Below are 25,093 nucleotides of genomic sequence, written 5' to 3' on the forward strand. Positions count from 1 at the left end.
TGGAATAAACTTCGTGACCTCCAAGTATATCCAGGAGTGTGTGTCTGTGTGTCTGTGTGTGTGTGTGTGTGTGTGTGTGTGTGTGTGTGTGTGTGTTCTAATGGGGTGCACAGATGAGTATGCAATAGGTTAGTTTTATGAGAAGACACAGTCACTGTGCTTCATGTCTGCTTGCGTTTCACTATTGGTGTCACAGTATTTGCTGCTCGTCACTGAACAACCTGGAGGGTGTGAATACGTATTAAACATGTTCACTTATTCATGATAATCTACTGTACGCAGGCTTGGTGATTAAATAAAATAAAGGATGAAATAAAGGATATCACCAACATCCCAACAAATTAAATTTGGATTTAATAAAAGGATAAATAGGAATATGGGCTAAATCCCGCAACTCAGTTCATGAGCCTTTAATATCCTTCACCTAATGTTCCACCGTGTGGCATCAGGGCGAAGTGTCATAAACATCTCTGTGGAGGGAAGTAGTAGTGGCCTGTTTAGTATGCAATTCTTACACATCATGCAGGGGGGAAGATGGGAAAAGGCTGGTAGAACTGTGCCCTGACCCAATTCTTTTTGTAGTTAACTAATACACTTACCCTGTCCCTCTGGGCTGCCATATCAAGTCCAGCTATAAAACAGTTTGTATAAAAACACTTCATTAAAAGGATATGAGGATGAAGAGAGATGATTGTGAGGGTGGGTTATTAACATACTGACTGTAGTGGGGGTGATTATAGGGTGATGAGTTGTTCGGTGCAAAATGTAAAAAATGTTTGGTAGGTGTTTAAAATTACTGTATATTTGTTATCTTGCTATGAATATATAATATAAAACATATAATGATACAAATATATATAAAAAATACAATATCTACTAGGGGTGGCACGGTTCATGAAAAAACATCCAAACCGTTCGGTTCGCTTGTTTCGGTTCGGCGCGTGTGTGCGTCGCACGGTTCGACGGTTCATGGCATGCACAATGTAGCCTCCTGCCCATATGTGACCTCAGACCAAGCCCCCAGGAACAGTGCCATGTCTTAAAGCAACCATGGGCTTAGCAGCCAACGGTGGAATTGCACCCCTCTGGCCCAGAAAGACTTTTCCCATTGACTTTGCATGGCGAAATAATTTTTTTCAGGGGTACATTAACTTACCAGCCCGAACACTTAAAAGGGTCCTTATTTAAAACGTCACGTTTTTAACATTTTTAACTTTCACTAGTAGCCGAATCCAGAGTTATTAAACTAGGCATGATGAATGCGGATAATGGACGCGAGCAGACCCGCCCTGCACTGCGCATGCTCATATGACTGTTCTCCCGAGGTCCTGTAGCTGTAATAATGGATATAGCTAATGGTTGTAATTCACCATGTGTTCTATTAGTACATCCATGGTATTATGTTATAATACATCCGAAGGATGTATGCTGTAAAGCCTGTAACGTGGATGAGAGATGAAGCCATGGATGTATTAAGAGAAGCTCTGTTCACAAAACTGCAGGCTAATCTTAGTAGCTAGCGCTAGCTAGTATCTAGCTAGTAGCACGACACAATAGGTGTGGAATGGTACATGTATTCGTATTGAACCGAAACGGTATGGGCGTCATGGTTCGGTTCATGAATTTACACGGAGAATACACGGTATAAAAATAAATGTAATGCGGAACTAATGTAATGCGGAACTATGTTTAGATACGCGGGTTCCTTAGGGACATCTAATCTGTAGCCCCGCCTTAGCTCTGAAGCTGATTGGCGCGCTGCCTATGTAGCCGATCTCTGCCTATGTATGCAGTTTTAGTGAGTCAGAGATAGCAGCACTAAGGACAAGTATGGCGAGTGGTGCCGACCCACAACAGTTAGAGGACCAGTCAGTTCCAGTAGTACAGGCGAGAGAGTGGTGGATAAGACTGCTGTTGCAGATTAGTGGTACTTTTCCAGCGTTGCGGCTCCGAACCGTAACGTGAGTTGGGACAGACGCCTTGTTTCTTTAGGCTAACTATATTAGCTTTAGCCAGGCAGGGAGCAGCTTTCTGCGGTGAAAAATGGCCGGGAGACGTCGTGAGAAAGTTGCATTAATCAGGTAATTTAGTTTGTCTTTGCAGAGAACAGAGATGCTGTATTTTATAGCCGATTGTCTTATTTTGTTTACAAGTTACAGATGGGGTCTGGAGATGATGTGGGGTACTTACTGTTTACATCTAACTTTACACACTTCAGGCTGTTGCAGCTAGCTCAGGGGAGAGACTGTATGACACTAGGTGGTAGAGCCTGAGACATGCACAATAGAAGAAAAAAAAAATTGCCTTCTGCATTTTTGTTTCGCTTTTCCCTCCATTGTACCGAACTCGTACCGAACAGTGATGTCTGAACCGAGGTATGATCCCAACCGTGACTTCTGTGTACCGTTCCACCCCTACGACATAATGATTACATCTCCTTGGTTGTCTAAATATATCCATTGTTTATTTAGATAAGCATGTAAACGATCAGGAGCAACGAAAACACAACGTTTAACGTTAGTGAATATTTTAAACAATGAAACGGCGAGTTCATGAGTTCGCCACGTATACCACGGATGTATTAAGAGAACGAACTATACTTGTAAGAGACATGAGAGAGAAGCTCATGAACGCGCATGTTGCTACCGGTTGCTACGACAACACAAATAAATGAAAAGCATGTTGTAATTATTAATGTCTTCCCTCTTGCTGTATCAAAATCTCACCTAGCTTTCCTCAGAGATGGTCCCAATAGTGTGCCAAGTCAAATTCAGTTTGTGCATGATTACATGATATAACTATTTTTTAATACTGTATCATAAATTGTGGATAATTCAGTCATATATCATATGCTAAAGTATAGTTCTGGAGTGTTAAAGATTAAAAGAAAAAATAACAACAAGAACCGTACAGAACCGAAAACCGTGACCCTAAAACCGTGACACGAACCGAACCGTGGGTTTTATGAACTGTGCCACCCCTAATATCTACTAATAAGGGGTGGTAAAAATAACAAGAGTGATTTTGTCCCGCTCCTTTTCAGACATATTAAACATATTGTTTGTAACACTTTATAGATATAGCTTTCCTTTTGGTGCGTTGTTATGCACTAATTGTGTTTGATTTTATTGTTATTTTTTGTTGGAAATAAAAATAAAGAAAGAAGTCATTCTGAAGCTAACTAACAGCTCTCCATCTTTCTCTCTTATGTACACTTTTCCCTAGAAATTTTGTTGGCTAGATACGACTTTGGATAACCTCAGAAACAAATAAACAGACTGCTTGGAGAAATCTGTGGGCATGTTTTTGTCCTGCTTTTCATTTAGACAACAAGAACCCTTCTGTCCTAAAAAGGGGCCGGCAACCCATCGTTATGCAACACAGGAAAATGTGGTGCATCTGCTGATATGTTGTGAATTCACTCTGGACCATACATGATCCTTCAACAAAGCTCACTTGTCCCTGGACCATGCCAAATAAGGACATACTTAAATTCTGAAACAAGAAGCTTCTTTATAATTGTGTCTCCTCATGTTTAAGGTAAGGTAAGTAGGAAAACTGCCTTGTTGCAGTCGGCGTCAGAGGTAGAAATGTTGACATTTACAGTAGATTCTCTGTAATTTATGCAAATGACTTGGTGCTATTTCCCTAGATAGTACAATTACTGTGTAACAGGATTACATTCACTCCAACAAGACAAAGAACTTTTCAAACATTTACGATGGCCTGAGGTCCACGCCCAGTTGAAAGTGCATGCCAGAGGCTACTTCCAGCAGTGGACACTGAGCTTCTGACCTAAATCAGGTCAGTCAGCACATGAAATGATGGCTACAGTAAGTCAAGGGAGTGGCTTTTCCTCAGGTAGCACCATAGAGCTACTGATACTGAAATCTCAGGAGGCCCCTGAGGGTTTATGCCTTTTATTGCCCTCTTTTCACCAGCAAAGCATGACCCAGTTAAGTGTCCGGTTGGAATGTTAGGGGAACTGGGGATCTGGCTGTCATTCACCCAGGCAGAGAGGTAGGCAGCAGCTTATGTAACATGAGTCATGCTAGTGCCTTTGTGTACATTGTGTGTACAGAGAAATTTAACCAGTGAAGGTGTGAAATTACACTTTCAATTCATTATTCTCATACAAACATAGGACTGCAACATGCTTCCAAATTAAAGCAGTTAACTTGTGCAGTTAATGCAGTTAAAAGCTGCCTTCTCACACTTTTCTCTGCATTTTCCTGTTCAATCAGTAAGGAACCGTTATAAATACCTGTTAGCTTAACGGCCAGTTATGTTTCATATAACATTTCATTGGGGACAGCAAGAAACGGAATTAAATCAATTAGGTGGATACCCAAAGATTCCCGTCCCTTGTGTCAACACTATGCAAATAGGAGCCTATTATGTAAGATGCCTGTTTATGCAAGAGAACACAAAGGAGCAGACATACACAGACCACAAAACCAGAATGCACTGTAAGACGGCTTGCAAGCACCACGCATTCACACACTTGGTCACAAATACATGCATACACTTATTCTACTCCACGTATGCGCGGACGCGTGGAGACACACACACACACACACACACACACACACACACACACACACACACACACACACACAAAAGCTGAAATAATGTAGTTGCAAACACAGCAGCTCTCTCCCCTCCCTACCTGCTTGATGTGAGATTCGCAGAGTTAGCGTTGCCTTAGCAACCACTGGCTGGCTGTGGGGAGGTGATAACGTGTCTGGCTGCACAGCTTTGACCTCTCCCAGCAGACTACTGTTCCTCTTCCTTTCTGACTTCCCTTTCTCCTCTACATGGCCCAAACTGACTTTCCCTTTTTTTTCACAACTCAAAATGCCTATAAGTTCAAATGTTTCAGGATGTGTTCTGCACACGACTCTGAAGTCTAGTTGTGTGCCCAGGTTGCTACAATGACAACTAAGTACCTTTCCTTTTTGCCATTTGAGCTGCAAGGGGATAACTTAAATTCTCCACGCCAAAGCTTTCAACCCTTGAGATAACATCTCCTTGTTGAGATTCTGCTCATGCCTCTCTGAAGGGAATGCTTTTACTAGTCCCATTTAATTGCAGGCTCGACACGTGAGTGTTGGACCTCATTAACACTTCACATCCACCCTCCTCTGCACTGTTTGTGCTTTGTAGTCTTGAACCCAGTAAGTCTCACTTACCTGGATGACTGTGTTTCCACCCTCCAGCAGAGCGATGGCCAAAAGTATGCTCTCCTGGAAGATCCGGTCACTGGTAGCATTCATGATGAGATCAATGACCAGATCAGAAGCGCCTTCTTTGTCCAGGTGACACTGGACCTCCGCCAAACTCAGTTCTCCTCGACCTCCGACCCCAGAACTGACAACTATGGACACAGTAGTGAAAATGATTATCATCATCATGTATTCAATATTTAGAGAGGTTACATACAAGAACATGGGTCACAATATGTTATATTTGAGTTTGACCGTTTTCATTATATTGCTGGTTTTTGCAGTTTGATGGATGCCTTTATCCAGAACCTAAGTCTAAGCATTCCTATTTAAGAAATGAAGGTAGTGTTGTTGTTAGTTGTAGCCTACTAATAACAATAAATACATGTAATATATGAGTATTTCAATTTGAGGAGAATGCTAAGCTAGTTCAGCTAACAAAGAGAGTAGGATACTGAACATAATGCCAGTGATTACTGACATCATTAGTTATTCAGATTATAAAAGCAAAGGCAAATGCAAACCAGATCTTGCTTGCCTGGTTCCGGACATATGAATCACCGTCCTTACGTCAATCAACCAATTAAAGTTAAAGCAGGATGAAGAATCGGGACGACAATTTTCTACATTTAAAAGTGTAAAACTGTGGATGAGAAAGACGCAGCTGTACAACGTGCATAAATAACAACTATTAAAAAGGTACAATATGCTACTTTTGGGTTGATGTTTGTAAAACACAGCGTTCAAAGATGGCCCCTCCTCACGGGGCTCAACGAGCCAGAGTGGGAGAGCAGCGGTGGTAGAGCGAGCTAGAGAGTGAATGAAGAGAGGGCGCGCCGTTGGCGAGAACAAAGACGCGAATCAGAGGAATAAAACTTTTTTTTCTGATTGTTTTTAAGGCGGTTACGTTCTAAAGCACAAACATGCCTTTTATGTGCCTCAGTGTTGCCCCTGCTCCAAGTCTCTCTCTTCTACTGTGAGGAGCTGCTGTGCTCTAAAGCTTCGGTTATATTCGTGCGCGCCATCTACGGGGGGCGGCGCCACAATGTCGCACGTACCACGGAACATTAAATGTCTCTACTCTAATCATTAACGTGTCTGCCGTTTATCTCCAAATCGAAACTACTGTCTGTCTGTAACACTGTTAAGAACAAGTTTTCCATGAAGCCGTTTTTTTAGCTTTGAGAAAGCGATCTCTCATGTTTTTCCACACTCTCCAGCAAAATGTTTTTTCTTTATCCAGTGTGGTGTCTCTCTCTGACCACATATTTAAGGCTGGTTGACTCTCCATGGTCTGTACATGAAAAATCATACAGATGTTTGGCGTTTGCAGTCTTCCCAGCCGACTGTGTTGAACTAAAAGCGCAGCCCGTGCCGAGTTACAAAAATTCTGAGGTGCATGACCACGTGCCGCATTAACTTGGGAGCCTTTGGGCTGGAAACAACAGCCGTGGTGACGTCATTTTATGCTTGTGCACCTCGCTCTGGGAACACCGTGTGCATCGGTATCAGATGCCAAAGGGCATGACAAAGCAGTGGTATTGGAAATGAGAATGGGCAGCACACTCTGCACAGTGTTATTGGCTGGGGGTTACACACCCACTTGGGGCCCAAAGGCTCTTTGCTGACGCCCATAAACGTTCCGCACACAGCAAAATATTAAGAGGAAAATACAGGCACAGGGCATGGTCTCTGTAGATACAGACACCGCCACACACTTTTAGTGGGTCATAAGTGATGATTGACAGGGATTATTTTTGTATTAGTCTATACATTGTTAATATATAAAATACTGCATTCTATACATATTTCTTTGATCAATGCAAAAACAATAAATTAGCTTTTGAGGGTATAAAAGACAACTAATCAAATGAGCAGTGTAAGGAACGGAAAGGTAACTGTAGTAGACAGCAATACAAGCTGCCTCTTCCCCTCCACGGATCCTACCTGATGAAACTGAGATGAACTGCATAGACCACATGAACTTTCACCAGTATTATTTCATTCACAAAGCAAAACCATCAGAATAATCAGATAAATGCTTATCACATAAAAAGCTACATATAGTGGCTTTAATAAAGCGTCCGGAGGCTGTTTAAAAAAGGTTTAGTTCTAGGTCTTGTTTTTATCCATTCAGCCATAGCACACAAATAACACCAGATGTGTTTGCAACCCATGGAAGTCCTTAACTCCTACTGCTACTACAGCCAGCCAGGAAAGCAGTGGTGAGATAACAGCACCCATCAGAGCCATCTCTGGCTGGGCGAGCCACTGAATCAACAACACATCCCATTCTAGACAGAGCTTGGCTCTCTGGTCGCCTGGCAACAACACGGCCCACGTTATGCTGAGGCCACTATGCTCAGTAGCAGAGCCGAGGTCCAAGGGCTTAAAGGAGTACAAGACCATGGCTGTGAATAATTTTTGTTTTGTCTCTAAAGCATTAGATGAATCATAGCTGTGATGAGACATGTACTCACTAGAATGGATAAATGTCAGTTATGAACAATCTATTTCATCTGACAATGTCAGCATTGACTGAGCAAAGATTGAGAGACGTATGGATGAAAAGAACGCTTTACTGCCATAATAACAATCTCTGTATATGCAGTATGTATGGCCTTCTGCAAATGTGTTGTTGGGAACCCAATGCAGATATACACAAAAAATCTGTCTGTCTGTCTGTCTGTCTGTGTTTACAAACTGTGGGTGATACCTCCTACATAGTATACCTTTGAGTAGATTCCACATTAGCAAGGTTCATAAGATTTCCTGGACATAAGCAATTCTGAAAGATTCCAAAGCTTTATAAAACACCTTTTGTGAAGTTTGTTTCCTGGCTGTCGTAACCATATAAATATAATAACATTTTAGGCGGGCCGTTCTTTTACTTTTTTAGTTGCGTGACTAAAGCTGAAAGGGTTTATGTTATTCTTTATTTATAACTAAACTAATCTGTCCCTGACATATTGCAGCTGGCATTTATAAACTCAACTATTTTCATGTTTGATTCAATTCTTTTGTGCAGTGTTAAGCTTGTTGCAGCGCGGACCCAGTTTCAAAATAATCTCATCTTATCTTTATGAGCATAACCATACAGACACACAGATACTGTATTGTTACACACACACACACCTGTAGGTGATTTCCCCTGCGCTCCAGGAGAGAGTGGACCGTTGCTGAAGGTTGTTAGGCTCTCTCTCCTCGGGCCAGGTTTGACGTTCCCATAGTATCGATTGACCAAGATCTGCCGCAGAGCTTCGCCCTATTAGTGAAAATGTATGTTAGGAGATAAAGTCTAATTAAGGTTACCTTGTGACAGAAATGGAGCTGGAACCCAAGGGCAGTGTGGCTTTGCTAATGTAGCAGTACAAGACCAGAAAATGAATGCAAGAATACACTTATAGTTGGAAGTCCAAAAGCCAACAAAATAAAAAGTTACAATGTTACATGAACACCTGTGGTAAAATGGATTTTTGAATTAATTTTAGAGATGCTCAAGGCAATTAAATTAAAAAGAAATACTGCAGTTGTAGAGAAATGTTGTATAAATAGAAATAAAATAAAGCAAATACATCAACTTAATTACACAAAAAAGAAGAGGAAGTTTGCCATAGCATTGAGGGCTAATCTTAATAAGATATTCAACACACAGCATATTCGTATTTCATTGTGTCCTCTCCGATCTCATCATATGCTGACTGTCACTGTCCTCATATTGGTTTGATGTAAATCAGCTCAGTGCAATCACCTACACATGCCACAAGACGTCAAAGAAGAGATGAACACCCAAAGTTAATGCCCATCCGTTGATGTGCCACACGTTACATATAGTATAACTGACAGGGGAGTGAGTGAGTGCCATGCTGTGGAAGCAGTGTGACTGTGAGGGCATCACAACAGTCAGTCAGTTGTCAACCATCAATGGAGGTCTGGACCAGACCACAGCAAACCAAACTCAGTACCTACCCTCCTTTGATCCTCCAGTTGCTTCTGTGGCTGGTTGGGATCAAGCTCCTTAAAAGGTGAGGTGAGTTAGCAGAAAGCAATAAAATATAAATTAAAAATTAAAAAAAAGGTCGGAAAGGAAATTTTGGAAAGAAATTAGAAAAAAATAGGGTGTTAATACAGTGCAAATTAGTTACTTTAATAGCATGCAGGAAACTGGGTGCAAATGAGATCATGCAGTTAAGAGGGAAGTGGTTGTGTCAGGGAAGATGTTGGGTCAAAGTCATGCAAGGCTTAATGCAAGGAAGGACTGATATTCATTCAAACACAGCATATACCTACATAACCTTTTCACTACAGTGGACAGCTATTCAAACGCCATTTCCGTGCATATGCATGATGGTTTAATTGCACATCAGCCATTTTAACATCAAGTAACACCTAATGAGTAATACAGTTGTGAAATTTTCCAAGTATTGTTTGTCTGCTGGGAGGAAATTATTACTGTCCTGCGTTTCCAGCTATGTTTCAACTACAATTAATACTATTAAAGTGACTTTGTTTTCTTGAAAATAATTATCTGCAGTATCTGTTTTGGCAGACTCAGATGCCCACTCTTGACAGTCCAGTGTGGGAAATTTCAAACATTTTAGTCTTTGTCCTGCAGTGCCACCCTAATTATTTTACACTCACAGATGCAAAAAAGCCCAAATTATTTACATAACAGAGAATGACAAGCTGTTAGAGGGGGAGAAACACAAGCCATGAGAATGAGGAGAAAAAAATAAAAAAAATAAAGCTCTGTCCAGGTTACATAATGGAGCTGTGAGCTACTGGCACACACTGCAAGCACCAATCTGGCATGGAAAAACACCTCACCCATGACTTCAACCCCCCCAACCCCCACTGAGAGAAGGTTAGGAAACTGGATTTCGCTCAAAAACCAAGAGGTGGAAGGAAAGATGAATGAAAGGCAGGAGGGAGAGAGGGAAGAACGGATGAGTGGACAAGCGGGAGCACATACAAGGGCCGATATATGCAGCACAGAGGTAGCGATAATGGGGGTCCTCAAAAGAGGAGATGTAACAATTGGGATGAGATGTGACTCTTATCTATTTAGATAAAGAGATGTTTGAGACTGAACACAAGATTAATGGGATGAAGTTCGTATATAAATATGAGGGGTCTTAAACACACCTCTGCAGGGACTTCAGGCTCGGGCGGAGGTGCCAGCTGATTGGAAATAAAAGGATGTTAGTCAGAGTTTGAAGATGTTGAATTAGTTATGTTGCTTCTGTATCCAAAGAGTAGCTCCCGACTCGATCTCTTGTCCCTAAAGGACTCCTGCATCTATCTATATTTGGCCTTGTACTGCTCACTAAGATTGCTAGTCACATGCACAACTGCATATCATAAATGTGCGTGACTAAAAGAGCCAGGGGCAGAGAGAAAGCAGACAAAAACATGTTGCTCTCTGAGACCTTGGTGATAATGGATTGCTTACAGTATGTAGGAGTCATTGTATTTCAGCGTGTCGTGCTATGTGTTTTAGGCGGCTAATAGGACTGTGTGGATGAAAAGCAGCATTAACCTATAGCAGCAAGAAAGCAGAGATCTGTTTTGTACTTCATCACACTGCTACACTGTGGTATGTTTAGTATTGTGTGATTCACTGTTAACCTACTACCTAGTGTTGCTGCCTGCACTCTACATGTCAAGAAAGGCAGGGGCCAATAAAAGCAAAAATATGCACACTCATCTGTGTGCCAATATGTACATTCATCTCAGTTTGCTTATTGGTTGCTATAAAGTTCACGTGAGAATCATTTGTGATCCAGCAGATTTTTGACATGGTGGTACCGCACCGGGGAATACAGTTCAGTTTGACTACTGACATATTTGACAAGGACATATTGGAAAGTCTGTTTTAACAAAAGACAAAATTGACAACAGTAGTAAAAATAAAAGTAAATGACCTCATCACCAAATGTCACTTTTTTCCTTGAATCTGATTAAGACGAACAACTTATCCTTGAACAATAAATACTGGCTTGTATGGCAAGAGTTGCATGGGTTATAAAAACAACACATTTTTAGTAGATTTGCCAAACTACTGGAACCAACAAAACAGGTCCCTAAATTCATAAAATTTAATTTAAAATGAAATAAAATAATTAAATTAAATTTCATGATAACCTACAAAGCATACAGACATTCATTTTCCAATTGTTCAGGAAAGTAAACAACTTAAAGTTTATAACAAATACGTATATACATACACACACTAAAAAAACTCACTGCAGAGAGGGCAGCGGATGTCAGAAACTAAATAACAATCATGCAACCTAACAATATGTCTCCCTCTGTAACCTAGTCATGCTGGTTTATGCTGATTCATTATGCAACTGGACAGGAATTTCCCTATATCAATCCCCCTTTTACGCCAACACATTGATTTCCACAGTAAAATGGTGATGCATCACGCATGCAAAACAAGCTATAGTCAACACTATCACCCCCCGTCTTCTACTTCAGTTCGAAATTTAACTGCTGATGGAACATGATAACCATCATATGTGTAATCTGACCTAATTTCCTATGGTAACCACTGTCAACAGCTCGCCTGTAATCTTTTTGCATGCATAAAAATATGCATCAACTGGACTGCTTGATCCCATAATTGTCAGCATCAGTTCCACTTGTTATGTGTGATAAAACCTCCATAGACAAATAAACACAATGAGATTCAGGGCATTTGCAGTAAGATATGCAGTTAAGTTTATATGATCTTACTGATCAGAAAAATCTGTATAATTCTCTGGGAACATGCACCTTCCGCGAGGGCTGCTAGTCAAACAATCCCTCTGTTTACAATAACATAACTACAATAAGGGCCTCCCCATATTACGAAGCAGCCAGACACAATGAGCACAGCATAACCTCACCTCAATGGGAAGTCATAATCATAGAAAACAAGTCTTCAGGGAAAAGGCCAGAAGCACCGTTTTGTATAGCACTCTGCTGACAATATAAAATTGGCCTGTAACAGAGGCAGACCTCAAACAGTTAACATGTGTTATGCTGGCTGAAATGCACACTCACCACCCAAAGTAAATCCCCAACTTTCCCATGCCTCCCCCTCCCCACCCGTCTACCCTACCCTGCCAGCCTACATGTAGGTCGAGGTGCATCATTGCCACAGTCTCCAGGAAGATATCTCTGCTGCACTTTTATTACTAATTACCACTGAAAGTCACACATGAGTGGAGAGCTGAAAATTCCAGGAAAACTGAGGAAAAAAGGGAAAGAAAATTGTTGGCTCTTATGTAACTGCTTCCTGAGAGCTGGCTGGAGCTCAACAATCGTGCAGCATTAAGTTACTGGCAAAGCGCTGTGGGCTGCTGAGGCACGTATGCAGCTCCCCCTGTTGACCAAGAAAAAAAACAAAAAACAGCCCAGTGTCTCCTGACTTCACCCACAGTAACAGGCAGGAGGATAAACCAGGACAAGCAGAGTCTATCTGAGGGCAGTTTGGCAGAGTTAGTGATGGGAGTGGCAGCAGGAGAAGTTGCACACTGGCAAAGTAAGACAAGACAAGACAGTAGATAAGAAAAAAGCATGGCTGAGAAAGTGAAAGTAAAATAGACAAAAACAATAATATCTGTCAAAGGGGTGGCCAGAAGAATGCATGAGGTAAAAAGAGAAAACAGTAATCTAGGAATCTCTAGCTAAACAAATAGTAAATGGTCAGAATGATGAGGAGAAAAACACAGACAGACGGAGAGCTTGAGAAACACACACATCACAGCAAAGATATGGTCCCTTATATAATCCATACTACATGTGTGGGTTACATGCCAACCGTATTACATCACCAGAATAAGACAGAGACACCATCTCCATCTGACCTCTTCAACCTCCCACAGTCTCACTAACAAAGAAGTTCACATGCATGTGAAGGAAAGAGAAACACATGCAGTGAATGATATGATTGGATATGACAATGCGGGTGGCAGGCCGGTTATGTCTTGTTTTCCCCGGGCTCGCATTTTATCACATTTCTATTTCGGGAAGAATGAGATAACCTCAGCTAATGGGTGAAACGTCACTCTGCTTTATCTTGCTCTCTCATCTCACACACACACACACACACACACACACACACACACACACACACACACGGTCTGTCGAACAGTAGTGAAAGTAACAGCTGCACTCATTCGGAGAGACCTTTGAGTGGGAATTGGGTGTTATGGTTAAGGTCAGAGAGCAGCAGCAGGCTAAACACTGGGGTTACATAACAGCTACCATGGCAGTTTATCTTGCTCCTACTAAGAGGAAGTTGGGGTTTTGGCCTGTCATCCATCTGAATGATTTCAATACACATGCTGTCAGCTGACAGAGCCAGGGCACTGTATGCTGTTGTGGTTTATATAAGTGTCTGCATGAATGAGTGACATACAGCATATGCCTGGGAGTGAGGGAGTATGCGTACATTCTTAAGATGCATAGGAGTTGATGAGACAAAGGAACAGCCCTGTTTTGTGAGAGGGTTAGGGGATTTCCATTGCTACAGCACCAAGCGCCATGTATAAGGAGGGAGGGAAGGAGGGAAAATAAGACAGAGACATAACAGAGCAACTGAGAGCATATCACTTCCTGGCAACTCTGGAAAGACCCTTTCCGACAATTTCTCCATTTCCCAACTAACATCATGTTCACTTCCCTTGCACTCACCGCACTCTTGATTAAGTGACTAGTGTCGTAACGTTTTCAGTGTTATTTTCCTGCTGGCACAGATTATCCTGCTCTGACAATGTGTGCTTTCAGTTTTGAAAAATGTACTGATTTCAAGAGAAGCTGTCAAGAAGAATATACACATTAATATGTGCTGTGCAAAATAAAGTAAGTAAAACAATCCCAACACAAGGTCCACTTACTTTTCTCCAGAGCATTCAACCACATTAGACAGTCCTCATCACTGAATGGAGTTTGCTCAGTTGTCATGGAGATTACTCTGTCGATATGCGAGTTTACCAGCCGCTATGATTTTCCCATTAGCACCTTTAGGACTTCTTATCTAAAAAGCTTAAGAAAAAAGCTAGCAAGTGGACTTTTAACTTGTGACTTGTGACAAACTACCAGTTCCAGGGTCAAAAAAGGACTTTGATACTTAACTTTAAGCCAACATGGACAAGATGTCCTTAATGTACCATGAATTAAATTATAACAGCTACTGAGCTTACATGTCAGCTCAATCTGCTGATGAATACCTTGTGATACTATTGAAAGCTCCAGAAAAAATTGTAGCGGACCTTGAATTAGTACAGTTTAGGAATTATAAACAAAGTAACTAAGTAAGTGCTTTACAATAAAAACATCAATTTAAAGAGCAGAGCAAAATAAATATAAAATACTCCTAATATAAAAAACAGAACACAGTAGAAGCAATAAAAGCAAAGTAAAAAAGAAGAAGAGTGAAATGGCAAAAGGACCTGATCAAACTATAAAAAAAGACCTCACGTAAGTGTGAGTTTTAAGAACAGATTTTAAAAAAGGGCACTAAGTTGGTTACACTTCAGGCAACACGTTTTAACACTGACAGGCCCAGAATGAAAAGGTTTGGCCACCCCTGGCAACCATTAGTAGTTGAAACAACTAAAAGACTTCATGTGTATCATGTGTTCTTGTCTTCTAGAAATGCTCAAAAGATCAGTGGCTATCTTGAGTAAGCTAAAGAAGAGTGGATTGACTTCTGGTCTGAATAAAAAGAATGGCAGCGGTCCACATGAGAGGTAACTGAAGCATGGACTACTTTCTCAAGATCACTGGGTGTTAAAAAGGATTTGGGCCTATGGTTATCACAGTACCCTATAACTTAGACAAAGTCTACTGGTAGTTGTTAGAATTTTTAAAAAATAAATATAAATTTAAAAAATATCACTTCAAACTGAAAAAAAAACTAATATCTTAACTAAATGTTTCTGAATCAAACATCCTACAAACTATGAATAGATTTGTGTAGGATAGGTCCCATCCCATATTAGTCACCAGTGACATGTGAGATATGGTTCCTCTGTAGTCGCACCCATAATCCCCGTGACATCTACCCCCTGTCACAAACAGAAAGGAGAACCCTGTTTTTTTTTCACTACTTTAAGGCCACAGGTCAACGCCACACACATATTTTTTGCAATGACATGCACATCACTCCACACACAGTCCAGCCCCCTATGCTATGAACTGATCTGTTAGATGGAGTATCCCCAGCTATATATACACACACTCACACCTGCTCCTGTAACGGTGGCAAAGGGCTTAGAATATGCTCTCTCACCACTATACATCATAAGGGGTCTGTGCGGCATGCAGATTAAGCGATCAGAAAATAGAAACATCTCATTGATGTTGCTTAATAATAATAATAATAATAATAATAAAGATTATAAACTCAAGATTACAGCACCAAATGCATGCTCTTGTGCATCAGTGTGGTCTAGACCTACTCTATCTATTAAGTGTCCTAAGATAACGCTACGGATCCACTTTTGCGACACAACTGAAGCGTGGTGTTGCTAAAGTTTCCTGAGTATTTTCGTAGGACGTCTAGAACAAAGGACCTGTGAGAGACTTCCCCCCCAGTCTCCCCTGTGCTCTACTTCTGTTGGATAGTCACGTCGCGTTCAATGGATTAATTTGCATAAAGATGGGCATCGGCCAGCTTTTTGATGCGCAGCATTTTTTCAAATGCAGCGCCGCCTTCCTGGGATGCTTTGCGGGGCGTGTTAAAGTCGCTCGATGTCACCCATAGGAATAAAGTGGAGCGTGGTGCGACAGAAATGTTGCACGGCCAGGTGGATCTGCAGCGTAACTTAGTCCATGTGTCAAAGCCTATATAAACATTTTCCAAAAGTGCCATTATCAGGTTATTGACTCCATTATGCATGGTGATGCACCCCTGGTTGTCTCATGTCGCACAACTATCTGACTCTTTAACAATCTGCAAATAATGAGGCTGACCGGTTCACTGGTACCCTGGAAATCCAGAGTTCTCGCGAGAGAACAATTTGAATTTGCTCAGCGAGTCACTCTGGCATTGAGTAATGATGCTCATTAACTATGCCCTTGTAGCCAAGCTGCACCAATCACATCGGTGTATCTGATATAGGTGGGCCAGAGGCGAGCTAAACAGATGACGAAAGTTTAAGCTCCGCTGGTTGCTAAGCGTATGGGGCTCTGGATATGTCACCCCGTGTATTGTTGTGATTGGTCGTAGTGTTATCCAATTGCGTGCAGTGAGATTTTCAAATGCATGCTTGGTGCCGACCCTTGAGCTGGGCCATTTACATTACTCAGTGCCAGACCCTTAATCTTTTGGATTTGGGTCTGGATTTCCAGGCTAGTTCACTGGAGAATCTACAGGTAAATACTCAAGATGTCCTATAAACTCTTCCCACCTGCACATGTATTTTGTTACTCTTTATTTTCTTCTGTTTGACCTTTCTTTTAAAATGTGCAAATAAACATTAACATATTGCTGATTCACCGTCTTTTTCAGCTGAGCGCCATGAGGACAGTTGGCAGCGAGTGACATGGACTAGATCATTGGAGCCGCAGGCTTTATGCTTTTCTATTAAACCTTCCACCTATGCAGCCCATGTACAACATGTAAAAAATGACAAATAATTACTATGATCTTAATATACAAATATACTATATTATTACAGCTTCTACACCAGAGCCATCACTGAACTGAACTCCACAAAACAATGTCCCCTGACCAACATCCTCCTCAACATAATGTCATATCTTTGTATTACTTATTCATTTTTTTATTATTATTTTATGTTTCATATTTTAGGCTTTTCTCTAATCTTGTCTTCTTAATGGGACAGGCGTATGAAGAAAGAAGATTCCAAATGGTTGTTACAATGTGAACAAAGTATGTGACTGTGTTCTGATCAAAAGAAAGAAAGAAAAAAAGATCACCCTCTGTCCCATCACGGAAATCCCAGGGCCCAAAAGTCCCACACAATTTGTGATGAGCAATCTTAGCTGCATATAAGTGCTGTAATAGGCAATCTGTAGAATTGTTCTGTTACAAACAGACTTAATAAAGCCGTTGAAATAGATTTTCAATAGTACATCTAAAAATTGGTTGGTAAAATGCAACAATGTTGTATGCCTGCATTGTCCAGAATGTATAGTAAAACAGTATTCTTCTAAAAAGGAGTGCCTTTCTTCCTAAAAGAGTGCACTCCAATACAGTAAGTAAGTACACGGCCATATACAGACACAACAGACAAGCATAAGGTGAGCTAGACATGCTACCAGTATGCTACACTTTAACATGGAGATCGGGAGCAACTCTTACAGGCACAAAACAGGAAGGGATGGACAGAGCTACCGACAGGTGTCACAGATGAGAATGTGATGCTAGAAAGTCTACTTGCAGCACAAGCATGTCTATGTTGTTAGTGGGGGACAAATCAAATGTACATCACAATAGTAAGTAAAATGATCAACCTCAGCCACATCCATTTCATCATCAAAGGCAATCAGCTGTAAGAGAAAAAGTATAGGGGGCAGAGTTAGTAGAGCTATGTTAGTGAGTTAAAGCTCCATCACGTGTGTGCAAATGTAAAGCCTGTCACAAACACACACACACACACGCAGCATGTCAAGTTACGTAGTGAAAACTCGTCATGAGAATAAACCTTAGGGCTGATCTTGTTTTTAATGTGTTTTCCTACACACACTCATCTGTACATGAGCCCTATAGCCAACATGCAGAAGTCACAAGGGCATGCCCCCTCACTGGATCCCCACCTGTCACCACTGCCAATTACAGTACATTAGAAAAATGAACATGGCTCTCTGCAGTGGTGAGCAAGTCTTTTATTTCCCTGTGACACCTGGTACACTATGTTGCAAACACAGCTTTGGATTCTGTAATGGCTAAAAATAGATCTACAGATTTAAAAGCTTTGCAAAAATGTGTGATCATGTTGTTCTGCCTTTGCTTACATGCGCATATGCTAATGCATACAGGGCAACTCCTGTCTTACTATCTGTCGTCTATATCATATCTGTATTTATCTTTCAACACAGTATATTATTGAGCTCTAATTTTGTCTTTGAATTCTGTTTGACTTGGCTGTCAGTGCTGGTCATCTTTATAACATAAAAGGGCGTATGTTTTTCAATTATGTTTATGTTCAGCATGCTTGTAGATTTAATAGAGCTCTGTGGTTTATGTGCTAAGGAGTGACTCATAAAGCAAGGCTGATCTTAAAGGTACCCTGTGAAGTTTTTTGTTGTTGTTGTAAAAAAAACAGTTACTGTGTATTTCCATACAGTGTTTCTTACCAAAACACATTGTGTTTAGACTGTGAACAAACATGTTAAATGCTTTTCCCTCCTCGTCTAAATTTGCAACGCTTTTTGTAAATCATTGAAACCTGCCCAGTTAACAACCATGTTTACTATAGCAGTCTTCTTCTTCCCTTTCTTTTGCCTTTTCCCATCACCGAACGTTTGGCAGTGCCTTTTGCAGATGCATGAGATAAAAAACAGAGCAGGGACTTGCTCATAAAGACATGCTCCATAGCGCTATAGTGGTCAGAAATTCCACAGAGTACCTTTAAAATATACAACTGTACCAGCCATTGAATCAAAATATGAAAATAATGCTTTCAATTTCATGTATCAAAAAGCTAAATTCCAGTGGTCGGTTGACTTTGTTTCAACCAGTGAAGACATACTGCTATTGTTGTTAAAACAAGCTGAAAGAGTTGAAGCAATCAATTAAAGATTAGTTTCATTAGTAGCCAATGATGTCATTAGTAACTGATGGATGTTGTGTAAAATGTTTGAGTGAGAGTGTGGAACCATGTGTGATGTTAATAGTATTAATGTTAATATTCGTTACTCCAATCATTTGGCTCTATTGTTTGATAAGGTACTAAGGGAAGAAGGCAAAAAGGTAATCAATTTTGTATTTAATATGTGCCAGTGTTTGCCAAACATAAAACGAGACGTGACACAGAGCATTCATAAACTGCCTAGCTGCAGCCAGGGATTTGAAATAAAAGACTTGATGACTTGATTTCCAGCGTGCTATACAGGCTCTAGAGGAAACTAAGGAGAGCTCAGCCTGTTTTATTTTATGTTATGTCTTCCAGTACGTTTGCTGCAGTGGGACAGGGACAATGTATCCTGAGTCAGTAAAGTGTTTTATCTCATGTGTTGGTGAATCTTGGGCATGACTACAATCAGATCATGAAAAACAGGAACACACAGAGTATGTACCTTCTCCCCATAGCCCCGGTCTTTTGTCATCATTTCCCTCAGCGTCTGCAGTACTTTGATGCACAGACGCTCCTCATTCTCCTCCAGCAACTGCTTGGTGTGTTTGATCAATCTGGTCAGGAAAAGAGAAGGAAAATGAGTACAATCCATACAAATGGATTGATGAAAGCCGCAGTTTTCCAACCACCTAACTCTGAACACTGAACACACCTCAACTCCTATGACCACACAACATATTATTTTGGTCAATTGCTATTATACAATATACCTCCTTGTAACCCAAAATAACAGATTTGGAGGATAAGGACCTGACAGCACACTTAAATGAATGAAATTGACAGAAAAATTCAAAGTGCATTAGGAAAACCTCTCAATACCAGGGAGATGTTTTTTGAGCCCTCAGAGACCTATAGAGAGCCTAGTGATTAACATAGCTAATGAGGGTTGACACATATTTCCACAAACTACTGTACTCCAGCCAAGTAGTGGGATAATCCCTACAAAAACAACAAAAACTCTATGAGTCCCACCAGGTTCCTGTAATCCAATCTGAGTTTATGGTTAAAAGGAAATTGAATGTATCCACTACAGTGAACGTGTTGCTTAAATCCTTTTTTGGGTCAAAATTACTTTACTATTGGGCAATTTGGTTTGAAAAGTCACCAGGATTTCTGGTGCACTCATAGCAGAAATCTCAATGTCCAGGACCTCTAAGTTGCATGCAAAACAGAAATGAATTAGAAAATAGTTTTGTTGTCAAATGAAACCCAAAGAACAAACAAAAAACTAATCCAAATATGGGTGCTGGCTGGCCCAGTTCAGCATCTCAGTTAGCACTTCCTCCGAGAATGTCCCACCCCAAATTAAACTGGCAGAATAAAACTCCACCAGTGGGCCTAATTCCAACCTTTAGACTTACTTTGATATGAATCCTCCACTTTCACATTTCTTGCGAGCTTCTGTGTTCTCAGGGAAGAGAAGCTCTGGACGATGCAGGACATCCACCAGCACTGAGTGCTCAGCTTGGACTAGCGGCCTCAGTCGGTCCTCCAGCGCTGACACTATGTCCTACAAAGCATAGGGACATACAGAGCTTAGACATCACCTGAAGCTGCTGTTTCACCACAACACTGTTGACATGACAGCCTTAATATGCAGCTTCTATAAATGATTTATGACATAATAATGTATAAATCAAGGGACTCATGACTGACTGAGGGTGCATAACGCCACGCACTGTTTTAACCACACCCTCGACCTTGTGCTAGAATATGGCATCAAAATTGACGATTTAATAGTATTTCCGCAGAATCCTTTATTATCAGACCATTTTTTAATAACTTTCGAATTCCTACTACCAGACTATACGAAATTAAATAAAAGTTTCTACACTAGATGCTTATCTGACAGTGCTATAGCTAAATTTAAGGAAGCTATTCCAACAGCACTTAACTCAATGTCATGCCTTAATATAACAGAGGACTGTTATGTTAACTCTAGTCCCTCCCAACTTGATAACTTTGTAGACGCTGCTACGGCCTGCCTACGGACTACTTTAGACTCGGTTGCTCCTCTCAAAAAGAAGATGATGAAGGAAAGGAAACTAGCACCTTGGTATAACTCCCAAACTCGCAAATTAAAACAAATCTCACGAAAACTTGAAAGTAAATGGCGTTCCACCAAACTGGAAGAATCTCGTGTGGATTGGCAAGATAGTCTAAAAAATTATAGGAGGGCCCTCAGAAATGCCAGATCAGACTATTACTCAACACTAATAGAAGAAAATAAGAACAACCCAAGGTTTCTTTTCAGCACTGTAGCCAGGCTGACAGATAGTCACAGCTCTATTGAGCCATCTATTCCTATAGCTCTGAGCAGTGATGACTTCATGACCTTTTTTAATGATAAAATTATAACAATTAGAGAAAAAATTCATCACCTTCTGCCCACAGCTTCCAACGACTCACCATTGGGCGCAGGAGGGCTAGAGAGAACGATAAGACCTGATACTTATTTAGACGGCTTTTATCCTTTAGACCTCCAACAATTAATGTTAAGGGTCTCTTCAGCTAAGCCAACTACCTGTCTCTTAGACCCCATTCCAACGAAGCTACTTAAAGAAGCACTACCCGTGGTCAACACCACATTACTAGATACGATCAATATGTCCTTATTAACGGGTCACGTACCGCAGTCTTTTAAAGTAGCTGTGATAAAACCTATTCTGAAAAAACCCACCCTCGACCCTGAGGTCTTAGCCAACTATAGACCTATATCTAACCTCCCGTTTCTCTCCAAAATCCTTGAGAAGGTAGTCGCTAATCAATTGTGTGACTTTCTGCATAGAAATAGTCTATTTGAAGACTTTCAGTCAGGATTTAGAATGCATCATAGCACAGAGACGGCACTGGTGAAAATCACTAACGACCTTCTAACTGCTGCTGACAAAGGACTTGTCTCCGTACTTGTCTTATTAGATCTTAGTGCTGCATTCAACACTATTGACCATACCATCCTCTTACAGAGACTGGAACATTTAGTTGGCATTAAAGGAATCGCACTAAGCTGGTTTAAGTCCTATTTTTCTGAGCGATCCCAATTTGTTAATATTAACGATAAACCATCCAAATACGCTAAAGTTAGCCATGGCGTTCCTCAAGGCTCAGTGCTTGGACCAATTCTATTCTCTTTATATATGCTTCCTCTAGGCAATATTATTAGGAAACACTCAATTAACTTTCACTGTTACGCAGACGACACCCAATTATATCTGTCAATCAAGCCAGACGAAAGCGGTCAGTTAGCTAAACTTCAAGCGTGCATTAAAGATATAAAATCCTGGATGACCCACAATTTTCTGATGTTGAACTCAAACAAAACGGAAGTTATTGTGCTGGGACCCAAGCACCACCGAACTTCATTATCTAAATATATAGCTACCCTAGATGGTATTGCCCTGGCCTCCAGCACTACTGTCAGAAATCTAGGAGTCATTTTTGACCAGGATCTATCCTTTAACGCCCACTTAAAACAAACCTCAAGAACAGCCTTTTTCCATCTTCGTAACATTGCCAAAATCAGGAACATCCTGTCTCAAAACGATGCTGAAAAACTAGTCCATGCATTCGTAACTTCCCGGCTGGACTACTGTAATTCTTTACTATCAGGCTGCTCAAATAAGTCCCTCAAGACCCTCCAGCTGATCCAGAATGCTGCAGCACGTGTTCTGACAAGAACTAACAAAAGAGATCACATTTCTCCTGTATTAGCTTCTCTGCATTGGCTTCCAGTAAAATCCAGGATTGAATTTAAAATCCTTCTCCTGACCTACAAAGCACTAAATGGTCAAGCACCATCATACATAGAAGAGCTTTTAGTACCTTATTGTCCCACTAGAGCACTGCGCTCCCAGAACTCAGAGCTACTTGTGGTTCCTAGAGTCTCTAAAAGTAGAATCGGAGCCAGAGCCTTCAGCTACCAGGCTCCTCTCCTGTGGAACCAGCTCCCAACTTGGGTTCGGGGGGCTGACACCGTCGCCACATTTAAGAATAAACTGAAAACCATCATCTTTGATAAAGCTTATAGTTAGGGAGTGAGGAGTTGCAGCATAGTAGAGTAGAGTAGAGGGAGGCAGGAAGTACAAGCCCGTTCCGGCAGGGGAGAGTACGAGCCCGGTCCAGGGCCCCTCTCTTTAGCCTGCCTCTCTTAGTTATGCTATTATAACTCTAGACTGCTGTGGGAAGCTCCTTCCAAGGACACAATGAGCCGCTCCCTCTTCTCTCTTTTCACTTGTCTCCTTTTGTGTGCATCTTAGTCCCAGAAATGCCTGTTACTAACCTAGCTCTGGGGAGTTTTCTCCCCGGAGTCCCTTTGCTTCTTCTTCACCCAGAACATCGCCTTGGAATTGGGTGGCACCTACACCGGGGTCCTGGGTGCAGCTGACGCTATGGACTTACTACACCCTGCTACGCTCTGCGTTTCCCCGCAGTGTCCGACTGCGTCCTGCCGCGTCCAACCGCGTCCACCCAGGCTGCTGTGCCACACTACACCCCGTAACGCCCTGCTGTGCCCTACTATGACATGAACTACTATGACTACCATTGTGATCACTGCTTCACTATCTTTATTATGACTATTATTGCCACCATTCACCACTCCCCCAACTGGTGCCGTCAGACACCGCCTACCAAGAGTCTGGGTCTGTCCGAGGTTTCTTCCTAACAAAAAAAGGGAGTTTTTCCTTGCCACTGTCGCAATAGCTACTGCTAATGCTTGCTCTTGAGGCAACCACTGTAATAGTTGGGGCTTCGTAAAGTACAGAGTTTGGTCTAGACCTACTCTATCTGTAAAGTGTCTCGAGATAACTCTTGTTATGATTTGATACTATAAATAAAATTGAATTGAATTGAATTGAATCCATGGAGGTGATAAAGGAAATAAAAAGCTAATTTTTCTTACGTATTATTTAGGACATACATATATCACATATTTTAAAATGTATTACATTTATACTAGCTAGTCTGTTGTGCAGAGTTAAAGGATTAGTCCTACAACAGTTTAGCCTCTGACTTACATCTCTCAACATCTTCTGTATTGCATCCACATCAGATATTTTATCCAAGAAATCCAGGTCATAAACCTCAAAATATCTGTGAGATTGCTTTATGAATTAATACAAGAGTAACAGGGGGTGACATATACAGTACACTATGTACTGTACTGTCACTATACACTTCATGTCACGATTAGTGTGAAAATAGGCAAATAAGTGAAGGTGCATCATGAAGACTGCTGGTCTGGTGGTGATTTTAGTACTGTGTCAACTTCCAAGTGAGTGGCAAACAAAAAGGCTATTAGGAAGTGAAAAAACTGACGCATTGAAGCATACTTTCTAAGAAATGCTGTTCCCTAAATAAAGGCAAGACAGAAATGGGAAGGAAAACATCGTGGGAACCACATTACTCTTTGTCTGGGAATGGATTGGTAAAAAACCCCAAACAACTTAAGAAACTATGAAAATATTATGACTAGGTTGGTCTCATAATTAGAAAGCTATGCTCACCCCAATACCACCATCATAATCAGAATCAGGTTTATTGCCAAAGTAAGTTACACGTACACGGAATTTGCCATGTTGGTTGGTGCATCCATAAACAAACAAACATATTAAACATTAATATGAACTAAACAATAAATGCAGAAACAAATACAAAATAGCTGTTTAGCATAAGAAAAAGGAGGCTGAATAGATTGAGTGCACCTTTGCAGGTCTCATAATTGGATTTTTTTATTTAATTAAAAATAAAGTGTAGTTTTCAGTCACTCCCTTAGGATATATCCTGTTGTATATAGAGAACAGTTGAACTGAACCAGACAGGTCAAAGATCTTTCAGACTTCCAATGAATACTGAGTCATGTGTTACAAGAAATTAGGGTGTAGCAGCTTGGCCTATGACTAAAAAAACAGGACGCAACTAGAAAATGCATTTCCTGCAGAAAATGCATGGGAATGCTGAATAGCTGAATTGCTAAAGCTAAACTGGATGAATAGCTTAAATCCGTAAGAAGAAGTTGAAGTAGTGAGAATAGTTGAAAAAGTGGAAATCGTT

General features: G+C 40.9%; 1 protein-coding gene across 23 annotated transcripts in view; it reads right to left on the reverse strand.

The window, feature by feature from the left end:
* itpr1b (inositol 1,4,5-trisphosphate receptor, type 1b) overlaps positions 1-25,093 on the reverse strand; it is a 103,958-nt gene that overhangs the window by 40,628 nt on the left and 38,237 nt on the right. For 8 of the 23 annotated variants that reach the window (XM_031279866.2, XM_031279772.2, XM_031279813.2 and 5 more), the window contains 7 exons: positions 20,404-20,552; positions 19,485-19,596; positions 17,700-17,735; positions 10,371-10,406; positions 9,195-9,242; positions 8,361-8,490; positions 5,193-5,377 (listed from right to left, as the gene is read on the reverse strand). In XM_031279866.2, coding sequence (XP_031135726.1) covers positions 5,193-5,377; positions 8,361-8,490; positions 9,195-9,242; positions 10,371-10,406; positions 17,700-17,735; positions 19,485-19,596; positions 20,404-20,552 — 696 coding nt within the window. The remainder of the gene's footprint in view (positions 1-5,192; positions 5,378-8,360; positions 8,491-9,194; positions 9,243-10,370; positions 10,407-17,699; positions 17,736-19,484; positions 19,597-20,403; positions 20,553-25,093) is intronic. The other 15 variants (XM_031279885.2, XM_031279826.2, XM_036002472.1 and 12 more) reach the window with 6 other exon arrangements.

Source organism: Sander lucioperca, chromosome 6 (genome assembly GCF_008315115.2).
Source record: "Sander lucioperca isolate FBNREF2018 chromosome 6, SLUC_FBN_1.2, whole genome shotgun sequence".
NCBI classification, from domain to species: domain Eukaryota; kingdom Metazoa; phylum Chordata; class Actinopteri; order Perciformes; family Percidae; genus Sander; species Sander lucioperca.